General features: G+C 40.0%; 1 protein-coding gene across 1 annotated transcript; it reads left to right on the top strand.

Annotated features, from left to right (window-relative positions):
- Window positions 1–15: 15 nt before the first annotated feature.
- On the top strand, window positions 16–22,213 carry TMEM67 (transmembrane protein 67). Its single transcript, XM_015855973.2, has 28 exons — window positions 16–309; window positions 1,605–1,693; window positions 2,591–2,684; window positions 4,053–4,152; window positions 4,984–5,053; window positions 5,150–5,224; window positions 5,859–5,921; window positions 7,147–7,301; window positions 7,421–7,529; window positions 8,946–9,032; window positions 9,710–9,775; window positions 10,314–10,470; window positions 10,684–10,807; window positions 11,391–11,496; window positions 12,077–12,133; window positions 12,228–12,326; window positions 12,813–12,911; window positions 13,284–13,370; window positions 13,701–13,800; window positions 13,902–14,041; window positions 14,776–14,916; window positions 15,767–15,847; window positions 17,027–17,143; window positions 17,732–17,848; window positions 17,931–18,035; window positions 18,390–18,492; window positions 19,470–19,612; window positions 19,966–22,213. Exons 1-28 carry the CDS (start codon window positions 135–137, stop codon window positions 20,044–20,046), a joined length of 2,940 nt encoding a protein of 979 aa, XP_015711459.1. The 5' UTR covers window positions 16–134; the 3' UTR covers window positions 20,047–22,213.
- The last annotated feature ends 3,304 nt before the right edge of the window (window positions 22,214–25,517 follow it).

Below are 25,517 nucleotides of genomic sequence, written 5' to 3' on the forward strand. Positions count from 1 at the left end.
CCTTAGAAGCGAGCTACCGCGGTAACCCAGCTGCGCTTCCCCATTGCAGCCCCTCACAGCCCCGCCCCGCGCCGCCCCTCGCGGCCGCCGTACGAGGCAGCGTTGGGCGGGTAGCGCTGTATCCGCCCGTAGCCATGGGGACCGCCGCCGCCGCCGCGCTGCTGCTGTCGCTGCTCTGGGTACCGCCGTCGGTCCGCGGCTTCTCGCTCCCCCTGCAGCGTCCCGCTGACTGCGGCGATGAGCGCTACTTCGACATCTCGCAGCTGTCCTGCGGGCCCTGCGGGGCGCACCAGATGCGGAGCGCCGGCGGTGAGCGGGGCGGGCGTGAGTGGCGGTTGTGGGGCAGCGAGCGTTGGAACCAAAGCCACGAAGCGGCCTGGGTTGGAAGGGACCTTAAAGCACACCCAGCTCCAGCCCCATGTCGTGGGAAGGGACGCAGCCCAGCAGCTCAGGCTGCCCGGGGCACCCCCAGCCCGGCCCTCAGATCTGTGGGCAATTGTGCCAGCGCCTCACCACCCCCTGAGTGAGAAATGGCCTCTTATGTCCCGCCTGAATGTCTGGCAGGACAGCCGACCATTTGACTAATGTTCTGTAACTGGGCTGGTAAGGATGCTGGTGGTGCTTGAACATTATGGAGCATTTCACATCGTTGTATGTGATCTTTATGTGCCCAAATTTAGGAGTGTATGTAATAATAAATATGGTTCATTAGCAATTAGAATCAGTCTTATTTTGTAGCATGTGCTGAAACATATGGAGATAAGTCCATGATTGAAGAGGGGGGTTGGAACTACATGATCCTTGAGGTCCCTTCCAACCCGGGTCATTCTGTGATTCTGTGTGATAGAGAGGCTGAAAAGTTTATGAAACAAAAGGTATCAAGTGGTAGCAGGCACCGTGAAAGTAGTGTTTACATGAAATTTCAATGTTACTCATTGAAATTTCAAGATAAACTTTAGTTCTCGTGGAAAATTTTAAGTGTTTAATACTACTTTACTATTTTTATGAACTTTTGCAGATAAACGTAGAATCATAGAATTGCTCAGGTTGGAAAAGACCTTAAGGATCATTGAGTCCAACTGCAACGTAACCATACCACCCTAACAACTCTCTGCTGAATCATGTCCCTAAGCACCACATCCAAAGGGTTTTTAAACACATCCAGGGATGGTGGCTCAACCACCTCCTTGGGGAGCCTATTCCAGTGCTTAACAACCCATTCTGTAAAGAAGTTTTTCCTGATATCCAACCTAAACCCCCCCTGGTGCAACTTGAGGCCATTTCCCCTTGTCCTGTTACCTGTGAACAGTGAGAAGAGACCACCCTGCTCCTGCTGTAAGCACCTTTCAGGTATTGGAAGAGAGCAATCAGGTCTCTCTTCAGCCTCCTTTTCATCATATTCAAAGGATACAAACTGAATTCAGGTACATAATGCTGGTGACAGTGTAGACAGTGGGCTAAGGATGGCACAGTGGCATTATTAAACCAATTGATAGAGCTGGAGAAAAAACACTAGAACACAAGTTGTAAGTATTCTGTGACCAAAAAAAAACAAAAAAACAAAAAACAAAAAAAACCAAAACCAAGCTTGTTTTTGCTTTCAGGTAGTTCATGTGTGTGTCTGCCAGGATATAGGATGGTTTCTAATAGCGGTGGGTCCTCTGTTATTTGTGAAAAATGCCCAGATGATATGGTGAGTGCTGAACTTTTCATACTTTGCCATAATACTGATATTAAATTTCCAGTAAGACTGTGGATGTCCCCTCCTGGAGGTGTTCAAGGCCAGGCTGGATGGGGCTGTGAGCAGCCTCCTGTAGAGGGAGGTGTCCCTGCCTATAGCAGGGGGTTGGAAAAGACCTGTAAGATCATCAAGTTCCAAACTGATCCATGATTCTAGAAAAGTTTCCTTCCAACAGCTGTAGAAAAACTCAAGAAACAAGCTTAATTGCATAAGTTTAGGAGCTAAATTGGTAGTACAAGCAATTTTCTTTTGCATTTCATCTTGTTTCACTAGACAAAGTCCTTGGCAAATATCTATTGTTATTTTGGTTTTTCCACTTGTACTGGTGGTAATATTCTCTGATCCCATGGCAGTGGAGAAGGGTGATACATCTGTATCACCCAAGGATGATCATTTATCTTCACTTACCCCATTGCTTTTGATCAGTGGTGCCCGTACTCCATAATATAACAGAAACGTGCATGTGAACTGTTCAGATACATGCATGCAGTTACTAGAGCTGATCAGCTCTAAGACTTCTACATTTCTGTTATTTCTGTATATGTAAATATGACTTATGCATTGGTATTTTTATTGCTTTTTTATATATGTATACATATATATAAGATAATGATACTCCCTATCCTTTTTAAACCTAGCATTTTCAGTGAACTCTTGTCTTCACTACAGGTGTTAACAAATGTTTCAAAACAACTTAAAACCCCTTTTCTTTTTTGGTCTATCTTTGCATAGGAATGATGTTGTTGTATCTGAACACATTTTCTAGTAAATAACGTCTGGATCAGTCGTTCTCCACAGATATCTGATCACTGTTTTTGAAAACTTTAATAGCTTTATGTTTCATTTTAGAGTGGGGTTACTCAAGATGGATGGAATTGTATTACTTGCCCTAAGGGCCTGACTTCTGAAGGAAAATGTAAATGCCTCAGTAATGAAATATTAGGTAAGAAACATATACAAGTCATGAGATATTATTGCTTGTTTTAGGTGTTGTTTTAGGTGAGTTCTATTAAATAAAAAAGGAAATTCAACATATGTTTGCATTTGTACAGTAACAGTTTAGCATTGCTGCTGATCTCAAACATTGTTCCTCAAAGAGAGCAAGTAAATCTTTATCACTGTTCCTTGAAATGATTTATTAAATGGCTTATTGAAATGAAAGCTGATGTGAAAGAGTTAGAATTAGCCAGGTTGGAAGAGACCTTGAGGATCATCAAGTCCAACCACAGTCTAACCATAGTACCCTAATTGCAGTACCTAGTTGCAGAAAATACTGCAACGCTACGTCACTTTCTTGAAGCTGGTTGGCACGTGGAAGTAGGTGGTGAAATGGGGAGTAAAACCGATTTCAGTATAGACTTAAGACAAAGCACATAAATATTTTGGAGAATATAATGCATAGGTACTTTGCAGTACAGGAATTACAGATACATGAGCAGGTGGAACCAAGTAGCATGAGTGCGCTAAGCAAGCCATTGTGTGTTAAGGTCTGTGGATTTTGTGCTTCCTAAAATGCACTAAATCTGTGATTCCCTGACAAACACCTCCCTAAATCTGCAGCTCTTACCTGATGCCCTGCAGTTGTTACAGATGCATTTCAGTAAACACGGGAAATGAATTCTGCTGTTAATTTTGGTTTCTGTATTAAATATATTTTTGCTAGTCTTGTGTAGTAAAAAAAAAAACAAGGAACAAAGAATGACTTTATTAAAGGATGTTAAAAAAGTTCCTGAGAGCTCTAGTTTTCTACATTTGCAAGGACACAGGATAGAAAAGGCTTTTCACGTGTCTTTAATTCTTTGATTAAGTATTAATGTCCAGTTTGGTTTAACTTCTTACACAGTGCTCTGGAGAGTCACTCTTTACAGGATGACTAATTTTAATTTTTTTAGGAATCTCTAGAAATATTAATATCACAAGAAAAAATATATCTATTCTGAGCCTCTTTGGTTTGAAATAGCAAAGCAGCAGTACATGAAATACTTCATTTCTCATGACTACAGCGGTGTGTGTGCACTGTATAGACAACACATTCGTACACATACATATAGAGAGTCATGGAATTATTAAGGTTGGAAAAGACCTCTAAGATCATCAAGTCTAACTATCAGCCCAACATAAATAAATGTGAAAATGTGTTTACAGTGGAAGAATCCTGCAGGTTATGCTTTTAATTTGGAGGACATAAAATCTTTGCATCTATTTCAGGTCTCTGCATTAATGGTTTCATTATTAGCACTTTTTTTTTTAAGCTGCATGACATACTGTGCATAATGCTGTTGTATCACAGCTGCTTTTCTTTTCAACTCAGTGGAAAGAAGTGGTGATGGCAGTTTGCTAAATGCAGCATTGTGCGTAGTTTGCAATGGGAGTCCGTCATCGTTCTCCGCATCAGATGCGTTAGGGAGTAGGTAAGTATTCTTCCTTTCATACTGATAAATTTGGAAGTGTCCTATTCTGTTTAAATGGGATATTTTTGAGATAAAATCTTTATCCATGGGATGTAGACATTTCTGGATAATAGAAATGCTCTCTTTTGCTTCTACTGTGTATGTCCGTAGAGCTTACTGACAGTTTTAAAAGCAGTGAGTTGGAATTTCTCAAGCCAATATCAAACTTAATATGCATTGTGTTCAATAAAATCCTTACCTGACCAGTATTGTTCTTTTGCTTTCTTGTGTGTTTTACTTCTGTGGGCTTTTTCTTTTTTGATTGTTTTTATTTTACTTCAGTGTGACTAGAAACAAACTTTGAACTGGAAGCACAGGCAGAATTTTGATGACTTAACTGTATCATTTCTTTCCTTCTTCACTGATGGTAGAAACAAACTGATAATAACTACTTAACTTCAGCATAGGAAGTTCTGCACAAATGTGCGCAAGAACTTCTTTACGGTGAGGGTGACAGAGCACTGGAACAGGCTGCCCAGGGAGGTGGTGGAGTCTCCTTCTCTGGAGATATTCAAGACCCGCCTGGACGCCTACCTGTGTGACGTGGTGTAGGGAGCCTGCTTTGGCAGGGGGGTTGGACTCGATGATCTCTAGAGGTCCCTTCCAACCCCTACAATTCTGTGTGATTCTGTGATAATGAGTTCTGGATTTCAGTTGGAATTGTTGAAGATGCTCATGGTGTCATTAGGCCTTACCTCTCTAAAAGACATCCCACGTAATCAGCTTTCAATATGTACTTAATATCATATTTAACTGCATTTTAAGTCTTTTCTTCATGTTTGCAATCCGTAGGTGTGTAAGATGTGAACAGACATTCATCAATGTAAGCAAGTCGTGTGACTGTATCAGCCCAAACATTTTAGTAAGTAGAGGAATGCTTATTGCATTGAAGTTCAGAAAAATGAAGCATTGTTTTGAAGAATACAAACATTTCCATTTGTAATTTTTTCTTTTTCAGAGTGGAGGTTTATGCTTCAGTGCTCGTGAAAGCTTACCTCCAAAGGGAATTGCAACTGTTCGATTTGGACAGGTAGTAAGTATCTTTATACTCAAGCATTTTCAAGCTGTATCCGGCAAGTCTTTTAAATTCTCTTCCTGGAAAATAAAGGTGGTGGTTTGCTGTCCAGTCGCAGCGAGGTAATCTGTGAGGTAATCTGCATCAGCAAAGAGTTGAATAGTTATGTTGATCTGGCAGGCATTGCTCTGTTAGGATAGGTTTAGGAACATCTTAAAAAACTGAAAAATGGAGGTAATGTACGTGAGTTTGGTATCAAAATAAGTTGTTATATATGGTCTGTTGTATTTATAGTATGTGGACTTGTATTATATTATTGTATATTGGCCTTTTCTTATTGCATTTGGCCTATTCTTATTGTATTTGGCCTCTTCTCCCAGGCAACAAACAGGAGCCGAGGAAATGGCCACAAGTTGTACCAGAAGTGGTATTTCCACTCCTATTATGTCTATTTTGTCTAACTTAGTGGAGTGAAACAAATTATTTTGTTTTGGTGGTTGAGCTCAGAAAAGAGCTGGTTCAATTTAGAGATTTACAAAGGTCAGAAAGCTCTTATGAAAAAAATAAGAAGCATCTTCTGTTTGACTGTTTCCCAGGCTGTTGTGTGTTAATTGTTCTGAACAAAGACAGTGAAGCTGTTCCTTACTTGCAGGGTGTAACGCTGACATCGGCTTGGTTTCTGAAAAACCTGCAAGCCTCAGCCTCTGCCTGCTGGGTGAGTTTCATTAATGTTTGCAGTTTGCTTTTTACACAGAACAAGTACTCTGCATAAAAGCGCCTCTAAAACAGGGCTTTAATTTGTGGAAGTTGGCTTGTTTGTTTTAAATAACTTTATTTTGAGAATACAGTAGATAAGAGAAATATATATACAGAATGCTTAGAAAGTCTATTAAGCTCTAATCAATGGTAATGCAAGTCTCTGCGGCTGAAATCTTCACAGGGTGAATAGAGTCCTGCAATAGTCAGTTATATATCCATTATATTGGGGAAGAGACCCCTCAAAAATTGTCAGCTGGTCTTTATGTCTTCAGTGGCTTTCAGTTGATAATTGTGTTTTGTGATGGAGAAGGATAACCACTGAACTTTCTGTTTTATTTCTGTTGTGATTTATGTGTTAATTTATTTACCTGTATGTTGCTCTCGGTGGTAGTAACTGGAAAGAGTGGCTGCAGCAACAGAATTATGCAGTTATGAAGGGGATAAGCCTGTCTCATTTACCAGCTCTCTTACCACACACCTGCTTTGCCATATTCCTTTCCGCTCAACCAAGCTGTAACATTTCACGTCCCACTTTTTCCCCTCATTTCACACACACCACTCTGAGATGTATCCTCCTAATTCCCTTCAGCCTCACTAACTGACTCTGTTCTCACCCCTTAAGTAAGTTTATCCTCCTTCAGCCTGTTGAGTTCTTCAAAGGTTCTGCCTGAATGTTTGTGCAGCTGCTGATCTGACCCCATGCAAAGACAGTGGGCAATGGCGACTGTACAGCTGCCAGGAATCACTTCTGCCCATCATGTGGCAGCAGTTTGTTGGCCAAAACTGAACAATTGTGTAAATACAAGGTTTAAAAACAGCAGACTACAATAAGTACTAAGCTGAAAAGAGGATATTTATTTAGCTTGCAGCCATAATAAAACCATGTTTTTCAAATGCAGATTTTTTTTTTTTATTTATTTATTTTTTTTCATCATGCCATCTAGATAATGCAACCAAAAAACCTCCCTAAAAAAGTGAGAGCATTGATTTCATGCTGCCATTTGGAGACCTGTGAGAGTGTAGAACCAGAATAACTTAAAGAAAATATAAGGCATTGGCAAAACAAAATCGCTTTCAAGTGAAGATGAGATTTAGGAATGACTAAAGATAACAAATTTTGTATCCCATGAAAAGGAGTTCATAGATTCTTTTTTCTGTGTTCCTGTGTTTCTCCACTGCAGTTGTACTCTAATCTGACAGCTTGCCAAGCTCTTGGAAATATGTGTGTGATGAATATGAACTCACTGAGTTCTTCAAGTACAGACGCCTGCAGTTTGTTTCAATATATTTATGCCAATACAGCAAGGCTAGGCATTGTCCATTCAATAGTGTACTGGTAAGTTACCTTTTCCATTACGTTCCATCTTGAATTGTGTTTACGGAGTTTATTATTATAAGTGTTCTTTGATTTAAAATGTTGTGTTTCTTTAGAGAAAACACTGTAATTTTTTTCAGGAGGCATAATCTGCCATGGCTGTATTATGGTGATCAACCAGGATTGGCATCCCAAGTGCTTGAGACAAACCATCTGCCTACAATCTTCAGTTTTAAAGGAAGAAGTGAGGTAAGTGATAGGGAACAGGCACAGAGAAGTGGATGTTAGAAAGAGGACATCATCACATGAAAAGTTTTCAATTTGTTATAGGTTCAAGTCCACTAAAGATGAATTTTAGGCAGCTGGTGTAATAAAATGCAGTGGGAGATTTGTATGGAAGAAGAAAATGATATTCCTGTTAAAAAAAAATCTCCAGTTAAATATTATTTTACGGACTCTCACTTGCACACACATTTCTGTTGCTCATACTCGTACACTCACATTAATAATGCAAAGATAAGCTTGCCTAAGTGATCTGACCAGGACCAACTGTGTGTCACACAGGAAACAAGCCAGCTATTAAGTCCTTAATAAGTTTCCAGGATTCTTCTGGATTGGCAGTGATAAACCAGTATTTAGACAGATCTTTTATACCTCTCCAAAGTTAATAGGAAGTTATGCATTGTCTTTCACTCCCAATATTCTTTACTTCAATTTCTGTAAATCTTAAGAAAGTTGTTATATGTCTTTCCCTTACTTGAAATACCTACATCCTATAGAGGACTATAAAACAAAATACTTATTATATATCTATAGGAAATGGAAGTGTGAGGCTGAAGCAATAAACTAAATCCCTTCCAGCAAAATAGAAAAAGTCGTGTTATAATTGAGCTGTTTTGTCACTGTCAATCAAAATATCTCAGCGTTTGTTACTTCTGTTAGGTTTACCTTTACCTGTCAGCACTGAGATAAATATAGGAGGTGAAAGACCTCTCAGCAGTAATCAAAAAGTAAGAGTCATATTCTTTTTCGCTAAGTTTAAATAAGTGTTTTGTACAGTCATTTAAGGCTGCCAGCCTTTAAACAAGGTTAGGGAGTCCACCCTTTCTAGTTGCACAGGTTTATTGTTTGCAGCTGTGCGCTCAGGCCTGGCCATGTCCTCTCACTAGCTGCTCAGTCATCGGTTCAGGCCTGACATAAGGGTCTCATACACCAAGAAAGCTCAGTGTGATCAGCGCCAAATGTGGAAGTAGTTGAATAAGCATAGATCTGGTAGAAGTCCAACAATAGTATGGATTTGTAGCTTTTAGGTTGTAGGTAATTTGTGTCGACTGTGAATTTGAGTTGAGCAAATGCCTGATATATCTACAATTATGTGTGTGCACAAAAGGGAAACCGAGTCGTTCTCTTGGAAGCTTTTTAGTTTGAGGTAAAAAAAAAAAAAAAAAGCAAAAAGTGAGTCTGTAAAATATATATATATGTGTGTGTGTGTGTATGTGTATATAGACAATTATGTATTAAAAAAGTAAAATATTTAAAATAAAAGTATAAAATCTAAGGTGGAAAAATAAACCATTATGCTGAAAGTTTTAGATGTATGTAGAACAATGGGACAATAATTCCTAAAGGGTTTTCTTGTTTGTCTCTTTTTTTTTTAATCATCAGGATGTGAAACTGCAGTTTATTGCAGCCTCGTATGATGCAGCAGGAAACTTCCTTAAATGGCAGAGTTTGGAAGGAGGCCTCTTGCAGGTAGGCTTGATTTAATTGCCTTTTGTTTTTTTGATAGTGCAGTGTTCTGATTGCCTTCAACCAAAGCCTTGAAACAAAAGCCAAGTGTTTCATTACTACAGCAGTGACAGTTTGTAAGATAAATATATTTAGATTAGGGAAAATAAGCCTTGATTGAGGCTCAAGATCTCTCCAAAATGAGGAGTATAAATCAGCAACTCATAATCCATTGGGCCAGTATCCATTTAAAATACCTGGAAGTTCTGAGAAACAGCAAAAATTCTAGGCTATGGAAAATTACAGGGTATAATTTATTTAGCAGTCCAGCAGTGATGTGGGCGCTCTCAGCAGTTCTCTAGGCAGGCAATAAGAGGAACACAGGCAAAAACAATCAGGAATTATCCATCCTCTTTTCTAAGCTCTTCATGTCACTCTTGGTGCACTTCGCTTTAAATGCTTCATTATCTGCAGAAGAATAGTTGACATTCAGGGTTTAGATGGTGACTGCTGTTTGTTTGTTACTGTGTCAGGATGAATCGTCTTGCTTCTGCCTTCCAATCCTTAAAAATAAAACACAACTCAGTGTATATTTTGTGAGCCTGCTGAATATATAAACTGCTTGGGGTACCTGTGAATGTTTAGTGTCAGAAAACAATAGCCTGATTGAATTAGCCTAATTATTATTGTGTTTTGTTCAGCTTTGTCCTGATACCCAGACGAAATTGAATGCAGCTTACATATTTGGAACAACCTATAAACAAAGTGTAAGTAAGAGAGAAATTGCTTTTCTGAATATTTGAGTTAAATTGCATAGCATATCATCAGTACCTCAGGGCTAAGCAGCCCCAGCTCTCTTAGCCTTTCCTTATAGGAGAGTGCTCCAGTCCCTCTAATGTCTTCATGGCCCTGTACTGAACTGTATCAAGTAGCAATGTACATCTCATGCTGGTGAGCAGAGAAGCAGACACAATATTCCATGACTGCAGTGTTTGTGCTCTTTCTAATTCTATGTCTGAAAGCTGCTAGAATATTTTTTCCTGGTCTTTTGAAAAACAGCAGAAGAAACATAAGCAGAGCTTCATTCTCCTCACTGGTTATCTGGTAAACTGCAGTCACTTCTATGAGCTTTGTAGGAAATGCTTAGTACGTCATAATTGCTTGCCAATTGCTGGAATGCCTTGTCTTTTGCAAAGAGCATAGCACGGATTTCACAGCAATTTTATAAGGGAAGAATGCACAAGTTGAGCAAATCATGAAATGGCTGAAGTAACCGTTTGTATTCTGATGGTTTTTGTCTCGTAGTGCAAGATTTCCGTTGCCAAGATTTTACTGGATTTTACTAACCCAATTTTTTATGACCTGTTCATTGAATATAACGGTGGCAATAGACAGCAGTACCTTTGGGCTGTGCCGGTTTTAAATCTGAATCTACAGTACAGTGAGATGTATGTGAATCAAGGTAAGAATAGCGCAAATTTTGGTTGAATATACTGGTCCAATCAATGATATGCATAAAAAGGTTATCTGGTGTTACCATATACTAGTTCAAATTGAAAATACATAATTCTCCATCCTGATTACAAGTGTACATACTGCTTTGATTGGATTTCATTCTGTTTGTGCTTTGAATCAATTTCTTCAGTATTATGAGGCTGTCATTTTCTTTCCAAAGGCAGCAATATGAACAACTGGCTTTTGACTCGTCGCTTCTTTTTGGTGGATACACTCAGTGGAAGAGAAAATGACCTGGGAAAGCCACCAAGAATAATTCGAGTTGCTAGCAAAATAACAATAAGGTGATTAAATGCATACGATATACAGCCCTGAGCAATCTGCGTTTAGTGGTGCCTTAAATGGAAGTTGTTTTGTTATATTGTTTCTCCTATGTCCTGTGCTGTTTTTCCTGATGTTTACTTGGATACAGCAAGAGTTTCTGTAGGTTATTCTCCTGAATGAGTGAGAGTACCTAACAGGTTTGTGTAGGAGACCTCAGGAGAACAATACTGTTCTCCCCTTTCACCCAGAAACAGAATGATGACAGAAATTCTTAATAAATACAAAGTAGTGTAATGTTTTGAAAAAGTCACCATTTGGAATTGACTTCCAGACTGTGAATAGTGTGTAAAGATTGATTCGAGTATCATCTCACAAGCAAACACCCTTGCCCAGCTTTTCCTTTTATCTATTTGTGTACGTGCCTTTTGGGTTGCTTTTAAAACGTGAACTGCCACCATTCTGAGTTTGTATTGCATATTTTATTGATCAGGTTGTTCTCTTTATGTGGCGTTTTCCTGTTAGTACAGGTTTCAATCAATACCTTCCAAGCAGCTCAAGCAGCTCATGCTACGTTTCAATAGTACTCTGTTTGTATTTCTGCAGCATTCGTCTGGCATCCCACACTCAGAAAGGAACTATCTACCCACCTCTCATTACCGTTGCTTACACAGATGTGCTTGTCCAAAACCCTGATACCCAGAGTGTGATGGTGAGACCCTCGTGCTATTTTACTTGATCTGCTTTGTTAATCAAGCTGTTAGTTCTGTTGAAATTCTACTTGATTGAGCATGTTAGAGGGGTTATAAAAAGCTAAGCAGCCTGTAGTTCAGCTCAGTTTTGAAGTTGCAAGTTTTCACCAAAACAAAGCCGTTAAGACGAAGCAGTTTAAAGCCTTTTCCTTTTGCCTTGAGCCTTTTTTAAATCAAGTATGTAGCATTTTACAATTGGGTGTGTAATGGTAAATTAGACTGTAGTGCAAAGGAAATTCTACAAGTATATAGAATTTGTGCAGTGCACTAAAAGCAGCAATTTAGGCAAGAAACGTAATATTTGTCTTTAAAGTAGTGCATTAAGAGGAAGCTGTAACAGTTGGGAGAACACATGCTGGTACTACGCTTGGTACTGTAGCGCATCAGGTAAGGATACGTGCAGAAGATTGATGTTGCACCCGCCTGGTAACCTAAGATAGGAATCCCTATCAACTAACAACTGTGAACCACCACTGGTTACAATGGCTGTGGCATTTAAATATTTCTATAGATATTTACTTCTTCTTTCTTAATATTCAGGTTTCCTTCTCAGTCCAGTATGAGATGAATCAGTCGGAGGCTCAGATTCAGACAGATGTGAGTTGTATTGCCATTTAATTCACTAATATAATGATTTCCTTCTATTTTCTCATTTTGAAAATACCTACAAACAATTTTTCATTGACTGCAGATCGCGTTGGGCGTGTTGGGTGGGCTTGCAGTGTTATGGTCCCTCCTCCGGACTGCAGGCTGGAAGAGGCGTTCGGGCAGTTCTGTGATTGACTTACAGGTATGAATAGCTGGTAAACCAGGCAGGGACATTTTCATCTCTTTAAGGAGACCTTTGCTGTCATTCCCTGTGATACAACTATTCTGTTTCTTATGGTAACTGAAATAATTGTTAGCCTAGCTGTGTAGAACTATGACTTGCAGTTCAGATCACTTGAGGAAGTAGGCTCTTTGCGTTCTTTGCATTCTGATGTTATCATTCAGGAAATAGCTTTGCTTGGAGAAGTATTTATAACTGGAGCTATTCTGATCAATTGAGTGGCCTTTGTTTTCAAAGTCATTCTTATTTGAGCAAAGAGTAGAACATAAGAGTTCATATCCTAAAAATAAAATAAGTATATGGCTGCAGTACAGAAATGTTGTCTGGGGCTACTTCTCACTAGTAAGAGGTTCCTGTAGTGTGAGCTGCTTAATGTTTGATACAAAAACACGCATACGTTGCTTAACTGTTTTTACAGACCTGTACAGTGTCCTTTTATAATTGCAGACAGTTTTCAAGTTCTTACTGTTTTATGCTGGAGACCTTGCCAACGTTTTCTTTATCATCACAGTGGGCACAGGGATTTATTGGCTCGTGTTTTTCAAAGTAAGTGTTTTCACAGATTTTGGTGTTACACAATTAATATGGCATTATTTTCTATTCTCATTTTTACACATTCATTTTCCTCTCTTCCATTTACATTCATTTTCCTCTTTTTTTTCTTTTTTTGCCTTTCTGATCAGACTATTGAGGCAAGTTTGTACATGATATTCTATTCTGCTTGCTTAAGTTCTTGTGATCCCCCGTTTCTTTTCCTTAGGTTCTGTTGTGCTTACACTTTGCTTAATAGTCAGTTGAAATAATTTATGAATCTGAATCGATTGTGTGTGAAATATTGATCTTTTTTTTTGCACAAGGTATCAGTCCTAAGCCCTTCGCATACTTCCGTACTGTTTCAATGTTGGTTCTTAATTACAGGCTCAGCAGTTTGTCTCTGTCCTTTTGCCGCTCCCATCTCAAGAGAAAGCTTTTGTTACATATATAGCGTGTGCTTTTAGTTTGAAGGTAAATATTTTTCCTCATACATTAAAGACATTTTAACATACACATCTGTATTTTTCAGTAGGCTTTAGCAGTGCATTTTATTTGTGCGTAGAGTTAGAGTCAGAGTTCACAGTACTGGTTAATATATTGTGAGAAAATGCTGGGTTGATTCCTTGGGGCTTATTATTTTGCTGTATTCTCTTAATAATTCTGGCCATCATCACATGAGTTACTGTTCTTCTAAGCTTTTAATTATATTTACATATCAAAACTTAGTAACCAGTCTCAAGTGTATTACTTATTATGAGTTCCAGTTCTCTCATTTCCTTGTATTTTATTTTTTTCTTACAGGCTCTGCAATTCTTGCAATTATTGGTTTCACAACTTACTGTAGATATTTTCTTTATTGACTGGGAAAGACCGAAGGGCAGAGTTCTTAAAGCAGTTGAAGGTAACTCCAGCTGCACTTGTTAATATACAGAACTTTGGTTAAATTTTGATACTCATCTGAAACATTAAATTTCAGAGCTTTAATGTGTGTGTTCTTTTTAGGTGAAGGGGATGTAAAAAGTGCTGCCGCACCTGTGAGCATATGGAGAACATATTTTATAGCCAATGAATGGAATGAAATTCAGACAGTGAGGAAGATAAACCCTCTCTTTCAAGTGCTCGCGGTTCTTTTTTTTCTGGAGGTATTTATGCCATAGTTATTATTTCTTTTATTATTCACATCCAAAATGTAACATGATGGTCTGTATTTAATTCGTGCAGACTCTGCGGATGCCTTTCAAGATCTCTTGCATACATGTTGCTTTGTGAATAGCTGTTTTGCTATCTTCTTTTATACTTATGTACAGGTGTACGCATCAATGTGCTATTTCATTAAGGAAGGCTTCAAATCAAAAACAAACCCTCCAAGTACCCTAGAAAGCTCCATTGGTTTTATTTGTTTTTAAGATAATGAGTTATTCCAAATGGCTAAGAGGCTGATCCCTTTGTGTATGTGCTCGGTTCTTTATTTGCTAACTTGTTCCCTGCTGCCACAGTCCTCTGGCTTTATGTCTGGTTGTATCTTTGGCTCAACTGGAGTTTCCTCTGCGCTAATTTGCTACAGTGACCTTTTATAAAGCGGGAAATGAAATGTGCCAGTTCTGTTCCCGATGTCATAACATAAGGCAGTGTTACAGCTTCAGCTACAGCTCAGGGATATGTGAGAAATTGTGCTTTAGCTTTTCAAAATCATTTTGGTTTGTTTCTTCCTCAGAGTAAGTACTTCTATTTTGGCAAGTACTTGTAAGGCATATAGTTGCTTATGTGATGTTCTCTGACTTTTTATTGTAGGGAAATGTTTTGAGGAAAATGGCATAGCCATAATTAATGCTATTTGTTACCTCACATTTTTATATTGGCCTTTCTATCTCTTCAGGTGGTGGGATTTTCAAACCTGGCTTTAATGGATTCATCCTCCAGTCTTACAAGAAGCAGTGAGAGTTACATAGCACCATGGAGCCGCATTTTAAGATTTGGTGTGTCTGCTGCACTGTGGTTAGCCATTGCCTTCATGCAGGTATGTGAAGCACATACAGAACGATCAGCTTTTTGTGCTGGTTCTTGGAAACAAAAATAAATCCCAACGCCATCCTAGTGATAACAACTCTGTTTGCTATAGCATTGGGTATCACAGAATCATAGAATGGCCTGGGTTGAAAAGTACCACAATGATCATCTGATTTCAACCCCCCTGCTATTGGCAGGGCCGCCAACCACCAGAGCAGGCTGCCCAGAGCCACATCCAGCCTGGCCTCGAATGCCTCCAGGGATGGGGCATCCACAACCTCCTTGGGCAACCTGTGCCAGTGCGTCACCACCCTCTCTGTGACAGACTTCCACCTGATATCCAACCTAAACCTCCCTTGTCTCAGTTTAAAACCATTCCCCCTTGTCCTATCACTATCCACCCTCATTAACAGCCATTTCCCCTCCTGTTTATACGCTCCTTCAAATATTGAAAGTATTGGAGTGTTGTTTGTTTGGGTTGGTTGTTTTTTTTTGCTTTTTTGATCTGGTCTTTCAGCTTGTTTAGTGTTGTACAACATTAGAATAGAAAATGAACCTGCCTATCTGTGAGAGATCTTCCTTTGTTGCAATTTCAATTCGGTCAAAAGGAAGAATTTATTCAGTTCCTTTGTTGTAAGCAAATTTAGAGCATCTACGAAGACTGAAATGAAAAGCAAGTTGTTGCTACTTTATAGAGGAAGGATGTCAGTCTGTGATTCTGTCCTATTTCAGAGAGCCTGATGCAGTGATTACTGTCTGTAAATTGTGGATGTTGAACTTTGAAGTTAATTGCTTTACAATTTGGAAAATAAAGTAAAATCTGCTGGAATAATAAAATAAAAATGGTTTATTTATTTCAGATTATATTTTTTGCTGTGTTTTATGAAAGATTTGTTGAAGATAAGTTAAGCCAATTTGTTGATTTGTGTTGTGTGAGCAACGTAAGTATTTCTTTCTCTTATTTGTATGGGGACATTTTGACTAGAATAATACATAAGATCATTATAAGAATATTAAGTAATATTTATTCATGTAAACTGTTCAGAGATCGCAAGCAAAGGATGTGATTTTTTTTAAACTTAATTTACTGCTGTAACCTACAAGATGATTTCACTTAAGCTCTAATTGAAAACGATTCTGGAATACATACATCAGTTTGTATCTCTAGACACGAATTTTACATTGTTATCTGGAAGTGTATCAGTTACAGTGCTCTTACAGAATTCAGGAGTGGAAAATGGTGACAGAAATTTGACACTGAGTCATTTTTCATCATTTTTTTCTGCTGGTTTTGCATTTTAGTACTTTTTCTTCTAGACACAACCATACTGGCTTTGTTTTTATGTTCATGTTCCATTTCCACTCTTATCTTCTGGTTCTTCCTCACACATTGATAACTGTCCTGCCTGAATAGCTGTCATCTTTCTCAAATACATCCATGTATGTCTGAATTACTTCCAGTGGTTTAAATACAAGTCTTGAAGTATTACAAGAAGACTAAGTGAGAATGCATTAAATTAAGTCATTTGGCCAAAAATTTTTAAAGATATAGGTACTGATTCAGCCTTGTTTTTTCCTTTCCCTTGAAAATACCATAGAATCACAAGGTTGGAAAGGACCTACAAGATCATCTAGTCCAACTGTCCTCCCATTACCGTAGCTACAGCAAACCACTAAATCATATCTTGTAGTAGATATCATGTAGTGTATGGGTTGCATAGAGAGTTAATTCTGTGATACATAAGCATTACTTCATGCTGTCTGTCTCATACAGTCTCCTAGATACTCAACTGAAATCATGCATATTTGTTATGGATCACAGTATCAGAATGAAAGCCAATCAATACCTTTGTTTGAAACTTTACATTTTTTCTTTCTGTGGAATTTTTCAAGTTCTTGACTCTGCAATCCATGCCATTCATAAACTCAACTTGAAGGTGTTCTTCGTCCATACTTAAACAAAGATGAATCAGTAAAGATGTTACTAAACGTTTTCCTGCCATACATATTTCGATATGTACCTTCTTTGCATTCTAGAAGAGCTGGTCTTGCTAATTTACACTGTGGGAAAGATGGTAATATCTAATGAAAGTATTCTTCTCTTCCTGCACTTCTTTTAGATTTCGGTGTTAATCTTGTCACACAGCTGCTTTGGTTATTACATCCATGGCCGCTCAGTTCATGGACATGCAGACACCAACATGGAGGAAATGAATATGAACCTAAAGAGAGAAGCAGTAAGTAAAAGTAGTAAAGTTTTACACCTACTCTAATGATTTTCTTAAATTAATTAATAAATATATACATATTTTAAAGGCTTGAATAAAGGCAGAATGAACTTTAAAAGATGTTTTAGAAGGTAATGGGTAGAACGCAGGCAAGAAGATGAATATGACTTTGTGACAGCAGGGGTCAGGATTTCATGTCCTAAAAAAATCTTGCAGTAATAGCCTCAAGAGTGCAGTGAATTCAAAGATTCGGAGGTATTGAGTACTGTATGTACATATCAGGATGTCAGGAAACACTTCACAGGAAGGATTGTTAAGCACTGCAATAGGCTCCCCAGGGAGGGGGTTGAGTCACCATCTCTGGATGTGTATAAAAACCATTTGGATGTGGTGCTCAGGGACATGATTTAGCAGAGGGTTGTTAGTTAGGGTACTACGGTTGGGTCACAGTTGGACTCCACGATCTTTAAGGTTTTTTCCAGCCTGAGCTGTTCTATGATTCCACATGAAAGAGAATAAATTAGAAGCCTTGACTGTTTGTTTTTTGGCCTATGTATGACATGAATGATGTTAATTTACAGTTACTTTAATTTGTAGGAAAACCTGTGCAGTCAGAGAGGTTTGCTACCAAACACAGACGGCCAGACATTTCAGATTTCCATTTCAAGAAAAATGAGACTGCAGTATGACAGAATTCATGAAACCCTGACAAGAGTAAGTGAGACATTTTGGTTCTGTGCATAGTATTTAAAATAACGTACTCTTCCACTAAAGCCACGGCCGTGTTGTGTTTCAGAGACGTGGCCCTGCTAGGTTTTTGGACTCATCTGCAAATACTTTTGAACAAAGCACGAGGGCGTACAACACCATGAACAGATTCCTGGGTTCTTTTATTGATCACGTATGTATATTGATATTAATACATTAAGGAAAACTACAGTAAGTACAGACTAAACATTGTAAATCTGCAGGCCTGTAGTTTCTATTTAAGCGTATGCCCATAAGGACTTGTTGTTCAAGATTTCATAGGAACTGAAACAGTGCTTCATTCAGATAAAAAACTGGAGTACTGTGCAACAGCGCAGCCCCGCTCTTCAACAAGACAAATCCTCTTTTGTTACATGTTTATTTTTATCTTGGGGTAGACCAATGCTTTCTTCATTCGTAGAGGTCTGAGTGGCTGTACTCCACTTTGGAAAGAGTCCGTTTTCTTTGAGATGATAAAACGGTAGTTGCATCTTTGCTTTTCTTACAGGTTCATAAAGAAATGGATTATATTGTCAAAGATAAGTTGCTGCTTGAGCGGATTCTAGGCATGGAGTTCATGGAACCGATCGAGAAAAGTATTTTCTACAATGGTAAAAGGATGTGTGACTTCAGATTGGTATTTTTATAAGTATATGTGTTTCAGTGTAGATTTACTCCCAGGATTTCCAACCTAAACTGGGCTTTACAGCAAGAGCGGCCTTAAAATGATTGTGAGGGAAGTATCTAAGAGGCTCTCTAGGTTAGAGAAATCCCACTTACAATCTGTCGCTTAATTGCAATGTTCTTTTTTCCCATAGGCGTCTTGAGAGGATACTGTGTACAGATGTGCAGTTGTTTATGAAGTGTTCCCTCGACTTGCTATCCAGATCTGATATCCACTTTTTAAATGGAATGAGATCCACAGTATTTAAATAGTTCAGCACTATGTTTTTGTAGAGAACTAAATTTCCTGTGAAGCAACTAAAAGAGCAGAAAGACAATTCCTCTAAAGAGGATATTGGTCACAGTGAGGATGTTGTAGTGAAATAATTGATTATATTATACCACCCATTTTTGGAGACATTGTTGAACTTAGTTCAGACTTTTACTCTGCCCCTATCCATAGATACGGCCATCACTAAGTATTGACTAGCAACCAATGATGGGGCCTCATTTTGAGCCCCTTAAATGCTTGACTCTCCAGTCTCACTGTTTAGAAACTTGGAACCTTATCAGAGCCATAATCTAATCCACTGATATTAACAGAATGACCATTACACATCCTAAATATGCCATCCTTGTATAATACCAATCCCCAGGTTACATTATTGAGCAGAGCAGAACGTTTTCTGCTGTCTCCTTTCCAACACCAAGGCTGCAAAATCTGAATCCCTCCTTTGAATCACAAACTTCGCTCTGTAATCAGGGATGAATAATTTGGTTATGGAAAATGGTGTTTTAAGCTTAAAAGACCCATTCGTGGGGAAATTGATTGCTAAGTGAACAAAGATCATGTTAATCTCTGAAGCTCCTTCTAGGTAGGGTTTAAGCATGTTTCATTACGTTCAAAACCACTGTCTCTCTGTAGATGAAGGACACTCTTTCAGTGAAGTTCTGTATTACGGCAATGAGACGACGCTGCTCATCTTCGATATCCTGTTTTTCTCCATTGTGGATCTGGCTTCCCAAAGTTTCGTTTTAGCAGCTATTCTAACGTATTTGCAACAGGAGGTAAACAACTTCTACTTAAATACTGTGGGGTACTATGAGAGCTTAAATAGTTTCAGAATGAAACCCTGGACACAGTATGTGATGTTAAATAGTCCGGAAATATTCATATGCATGTCATGAACAAAGGGATGACAAACAGCTTTCACTGGAAAACACAAAAAACAATCAAAATTAATTGCAACTAATTTTATCATGTTTGATGATGGTACTGGAAGAGTTTCAAAATCACTAAAGGCAGTTGAACACCTGATTCCCTCCTTTAAGGCTTAAATATTATACCAAATGTTTTGTGTTAGGTATTGAAGCGTGCTGGTTTAAGTACTTGTTCTTGAATATGTTGTTTTTGCTGTTAGATTTTTAGGTTCATTCGTAGTACAGTTGGGCAGAAGAATTTGGCGTCTAAAACATTGGTGGATGAAAGATTTCTCATTTAATTAAGAAGACTGCAGACTTTGAGCACGTAATGGAGGACGTTGTGTCCAGGACCAAAGCATCTCAGACCTATAGATCAACTGCAGTGCACAGTAATACTGGGACAGATTAGAAACTGATCACTTTGATATTTGGTATTCATTTTTATTTCTGGGATTTTTACAGATGCTTTTGAAGTTGTGAACACTAAACTGCAGGCCTTGAAAAGGTACATGGAAATAAGACAGGAGGAAATGTAATTTTGTTATTATTCAAGTAAGGTTAAAAAGAAATTAATGGCTTTTCCTAAGACATGGAGAGCTGACTGAGGCAGTAAATTGAGCGTTGTGGGTTGGCACTTTGGTTGTCAACTCTTAAGTTTTCTGACAAATCCTTTAAATCTTTTCCTCTCCATTCCCTTCCTCTCCGTTCTCTTCCTCTCCTTTCCCTATTCCTTTTATTGGTACTTTGGGCTCAGTCTTGATCTCCTCTCACCTGATGTGAGATGCCCAGGCAAACAGAGCAGTAATTCTATGCAGTTTTGACACAAGTAAACAAGAAGCAATCGTTCCTGTCTTTTTGAAGCATTCAAAAAGACAGGAACGATTCATCATTTTCACAAGTGCCAACATATGTTCATATACTTCTGGCTGTTTTTGAGCTTTGATATTGTTTCATTTTCATCGTTGTTTTGAAATGTGGAGAAGATTATGATTATTTAAGGGCCATGCAGTGAGTATTAAGGGAGATCACAGATGGCCTTTGAAACACCTTGAAGTGAGGTGTCTGCCTCCCATTTGTATCTCTGAAAAGCCTCCATACTTTTTTAAAGTTGACTGTTTTTTATAACTGTTTCTTACCTTTGAATAACAACCACAGACTTCCACCAGCAGAAACACTAGAAAAATGTAAATCAAGGATAGCGCGTTTGCTCCAGTCACACCTGAAGGATGTGTTTGGTTGCACCCAGCAGGTCTGGAACACAGACACACTTATCTGAGCTGAAGCAGCACTGCTTTTCAGTTGTTCCTTGGCTTCACGAAGAAGAAGGGGGTGTTGTTTTGATCCCACATCATAGCACAGTTTTAAACTTTCAGTGATACAGACTTAAATCTCCGGGTCACTGTTGCTCTGATGCATTTGCTTAATAACTATGCCTAAGTATGGTTTGCAGACCTAAATGGTGATGTACCAGAGGGTTGATGTGACTGAAGGATGTAGAAAGTGGCTTTGGTGTGTAGGTGAGGAAGTTGACTACAGCTGATCCTGATGGAGGCCTTCCTGATGCTTTCCAGCAATGTAACTGTGCATCACTTCAGTGACAACAGCAGCTGAGTGTTCATAGTCATGAAGTTATTTCAGGGAATGGATCCACACTTCAGCCTCCAGAATGTTCTGATTTATGACTGACTTCGGTCAGCATAAGAAGTGTAGGAATCAGACCCTGGTAAACCAAGGAGTGTCTGCAAACACACTGAAGGTGTGATTGTGCCATCTGTAGGCCCAGCCTCGTAGCTCTAATTTAGTTAGTCCGCTAACAGCACAAGAGAAGGTACGGTTTCATGTCAGTTCTCACTCTGTGCCCAGTTCTCAGTGCTTTTGCTCAGCTCGTACCTTCCTGTGCAAGAACTGTGCTTTCGCTTTTCTTTAGAGATGCCTTTAACTACCCTCTGCTCAGAAGGGCACATGAGAGCTTTAAAGGCCTTGCAGTTTGAAGGACCTACTGCTAAAGGCAACTCTTGTTACAGATAAGTAACAAATTAACGTGAACTTGTCCTGTCAACAGTTCAGACACTTGCCCTCCTTTTTCTCCTCAGTGTACACACTACTGTGTGTTTTATCTTTCCAGGCCATTGATCTAAGATGTTAGTGTAACTAACATTGCTTCTTCACGTGATGTAGGAGATCATTACAGGACAAAAAAGCTCCGGGAATTCATAGCAGCTTTTCTTCATTCTTGCTGTGTAGCGAATGCTTGAACTGATTTGGCTTCCCCCCTGTCTCCTATGGGCTCAAGACACAGCTTGTCATTGTATTTCCAGTTTTTTCTACTTTTTAAATTAGTCTGCAGCTGCACGGTGTCCTTTATGTACTGAATGGGTTTTTAAATGTTTTTTTAAACTTTATAAATGTTTTAAAGAGGATCTCCAAACTCTGAGCAATAAAGGAATTTCCAAGGATTGGACCCAAGCCTGTGCCACTGTATTCCATCCATAACCACGAGGGCTTTCAAACAGGGCAGGGGATTTTTCTGGCTGGCTATGCAGCACAAGTGTCTGTCTGAGGAAGAGTGTAGGAAAGGGATGCTGTGGGCTTTGTGGCAGCAGAAGGACGTGGGTTTGGGTAACCACAGCTGATGGAATGGCTGAGTTGCTTATTGTGGGGCATCCGTTGGGTTAGCAGCCAAAATAGTCAACTCCATAAGTAATGACAGGTCACATATACAGACATGTCATAACTGAACAGTTGCAGTAATTTCAGTATCATTAAAATTCTGTTTCATTTCCTAGCTGAGGACATAATTGATTTTTATTTTACTACAGCATTCATTTCAGTGGTAGGTGTGGTTGTCTCTCTGCCTTTCATGCCCACTGAAGTAAATCATACAAGAGGTGAGCAGTACAGCTGGCACAGAGCTCAACGTCTCACCCCGTCGGTCCGGTTGCTGCAGCACAGGCACAATGGCAACGCCATCAAAGCGTTTTTGCGTGTTTGTTTGCAAAGTATGACTAGCAGGTGACTTAGGGTGACGTTGCAATCTACTCCTAAGAAAATCCCGAGTAAGCTGGGATGGTGGAAGAAGGCAACCAGCAAACCCCTTGGAAGCAGGCTCCTTCTACAACACCTGCTTCCTCCTACATCTCCACTTTTTCTCTAGCCCATGTCAGGGCCTGTTCATCATTTAAAAGCATTTCTCCCCTGTCCGTGTCCTGCACCTCAAACCACTGTCTCCACATGCGGTCTTGCTGCAGCTTCATACTTCACCCCCACATCATCAGTAGACACACAGCTCCTGGCCACCAAAAGAAAATAGGATGCCTTGTCAATCCTCAGCAAAGGCATTGTCTTAGTTTCAGCTGGGACAGAATTTTTTCCTTCAGAGTGTCTGGAATGATGCTGTGTTTTGGTTCTAGGAGGAAAACAATGCTGATACCACACCAATGCTTATAGTTGCTGCTACGCGGTGCTGAACAGAGCCAAGGCCATTGTCAGCAAAGGACCCAAGGAGCTGGGAGGGAACAGAATGAGAGCAGGTGACTTAAACTGGCAAAGGGATATTCCGTGTCATATGACATCATGTGAAAGGAGTTTTGAAGGGGACAGGAGTTCATCTCTCTTCTGTTGTTCACAGGGCAAGCTGGGCAATGGTCAAGGGCGGTAAGCTTGTGCATCACTTGTTATATACATTCACACATATATATATATATATATATATATGTATGTATGTATATTCACACATATATACATATATGTATACGTATATAGTCGTAACTTTTATCCTTTTCTCTACCTTAGTTAATAGTTTTATCTCAACCCACAAGTTCTTTTTTCTCCAATTATTTCCCCATCTCAGTGGGAAGTTGGGGAGTGAGTGAACAACTGTGTGGTGCTCAGCCACCTGCCTAGTTAAACCACAATGGGTATTAATAATTAATTTCAATTAACACAGCCTTTCCTGCACCAGCTGCTGCTACTCATGCCCGGGGACCTTGGCTCTTTGATAAAAGTTGGCAACTTGCTCAGGGAAGCAGCAGCTCAGCCCTGTTTCTGTAGGGAGCCACATGGAAAACAGTCCATTTTGTGGCTCACTGCTGTTGTCCCAGTTTTGGGCTCTGCATCAGGGTGGCAGAAGGCTGATGAGGATGGTGGCATGGGAAAGCTGAGCTGAGAGCAGGAGCCCAGCTGGTCTGACCACAGAAGCAGCAGGAGCGTACAGCAATGCTGTGGTCATCTGCTTCATGAAATAGAGTCGACAGCTGCCAGCAAGGAAGTTTTGCTTCCTCACCCCCAGTACTGTGAGAAAACCACAACTTCCTGAGCCGTTCTCACTGCTTAGAGCTTTCACTGCTCTGCAGTGGCTTATTTCTGATGCCAAGAATAAATGCAGAGTGATGCTTGGAGGATCTTTCTTGGAAATAACAATATTCAGTGCCGGGGTGCTGTGCCAGTGGGGGCCTTTCAGCAGCTGAGTCTCCCTGCATGTCATGCAGTGCTCAGCTCCTGATCCCCTCCACTGCTGGGTCTGTTGTTTAGAGCACTGCTGTCTTTACTGGAAGACCCGGCATTATCAAAGATGCAATTAAGCAGCAGAGGCACTTAAGTGAAGAGCAAAGAGGAGTTCACTCCTTCCAGCGAATGGCTTTTATTTCCTGAAGCTTTCAGCTGCCTCAGTCCCGGCTTTCCACCTAGGAGTGGCTGGAGATGGGATACACAAATAAATACCACAAAGGCAATAAATAAATCCTGGCAATAACACACGGCTGGGATGGGGCCTCAGCCAGCACCCTCACCTGCAAAACGCTGCTGGGCCCCACTAAGCCCATTGCTGACAGAGCTGAGAGCACTGGGGTGGCAGCTTCACTCACACGGAGCTAACAGCGCACAGGCTGCTTGAAAGGGAGCAGAGCTCCCAGAGTTATTTTTTAACGTAAGGCCTACAATACTCTGAGTTAAAGGTGTTGTTTTGTACTGTTAGATGCACGCATTGCATATATCTACTGCATCAGCCACAAAAGGGCTCAGGAATTAGTGCTTAGCTGGCAGCTGTGATGATAATGCAGGAGGCAAAGCAGCCTGCTCGTTGTCACTGCTGACAGAACTAAAAATGTGCTTTTGTCACTGCCAACAAACAAATTAGAAGGTGCTCAGAGTCAGGAGCCCTGCCCACCCCTCTGTGTCAACAGGGCCAGGGGGCCGGGTACTGCAAGCAGCCAGCACAGGGGATGGGAAGGAGGGAGGACCACCAGCAGCCTATACTTGATCCTGCAGCTCCTACCACCCTGCACCATGGACATCGGGGCTCCCGTGCCCACCTTCCGGGAGTACAAAGCCAAGATGAGAGAGTAAATGCAGTCCTTGTGTTTGATACAGAGGCTGACAGTGCTGTTCCTAGGCATGTTTCAGACAAAGCTGTGCAAGCTGATTCCAAAAGGAAAACTCAGCTGTAAGCTTTCTGAGGTAATTCAGTGTTAACTGAAGCAAGGATCTCTCTCTCGCTCCCTTTTTAAACTGAACTTTATCAGAATAAGAGACATCCTTAATACTCCCAACACAAATCAGGCTCAATTCCAAAAATATTTTACCACTGAGTAACCAGGAAAATGAGCTTATTTGCTGTGCATCCTACTCCAGTGACTCACCACACAGTGCAGAGCATCCCTACACAGAGACCTGGTGGCAGCAGCACTCAGCCGAGCGCGTGCCAGCACTGGGCAGAGGCGACTCGCTAAGTCAAGGATATCTGACACACTGAGGAACACTGAATACCTTCCTG

This window comes from Coturnix japonica, chromosome 2 (genome assembly GCF_001577835.2).
Source record: "Coturnix japonica isolate 7356 chromosome 2, Coturnix japonica 2.1, whole genome shotgun sequence".
NCBI classification, from domain to species: domain Eukaryota; kingdom Metazoa; phylum Chordata; class Aves; order Galliformes; family Phasianidae; genus Coturnix; species Coturnix japonica.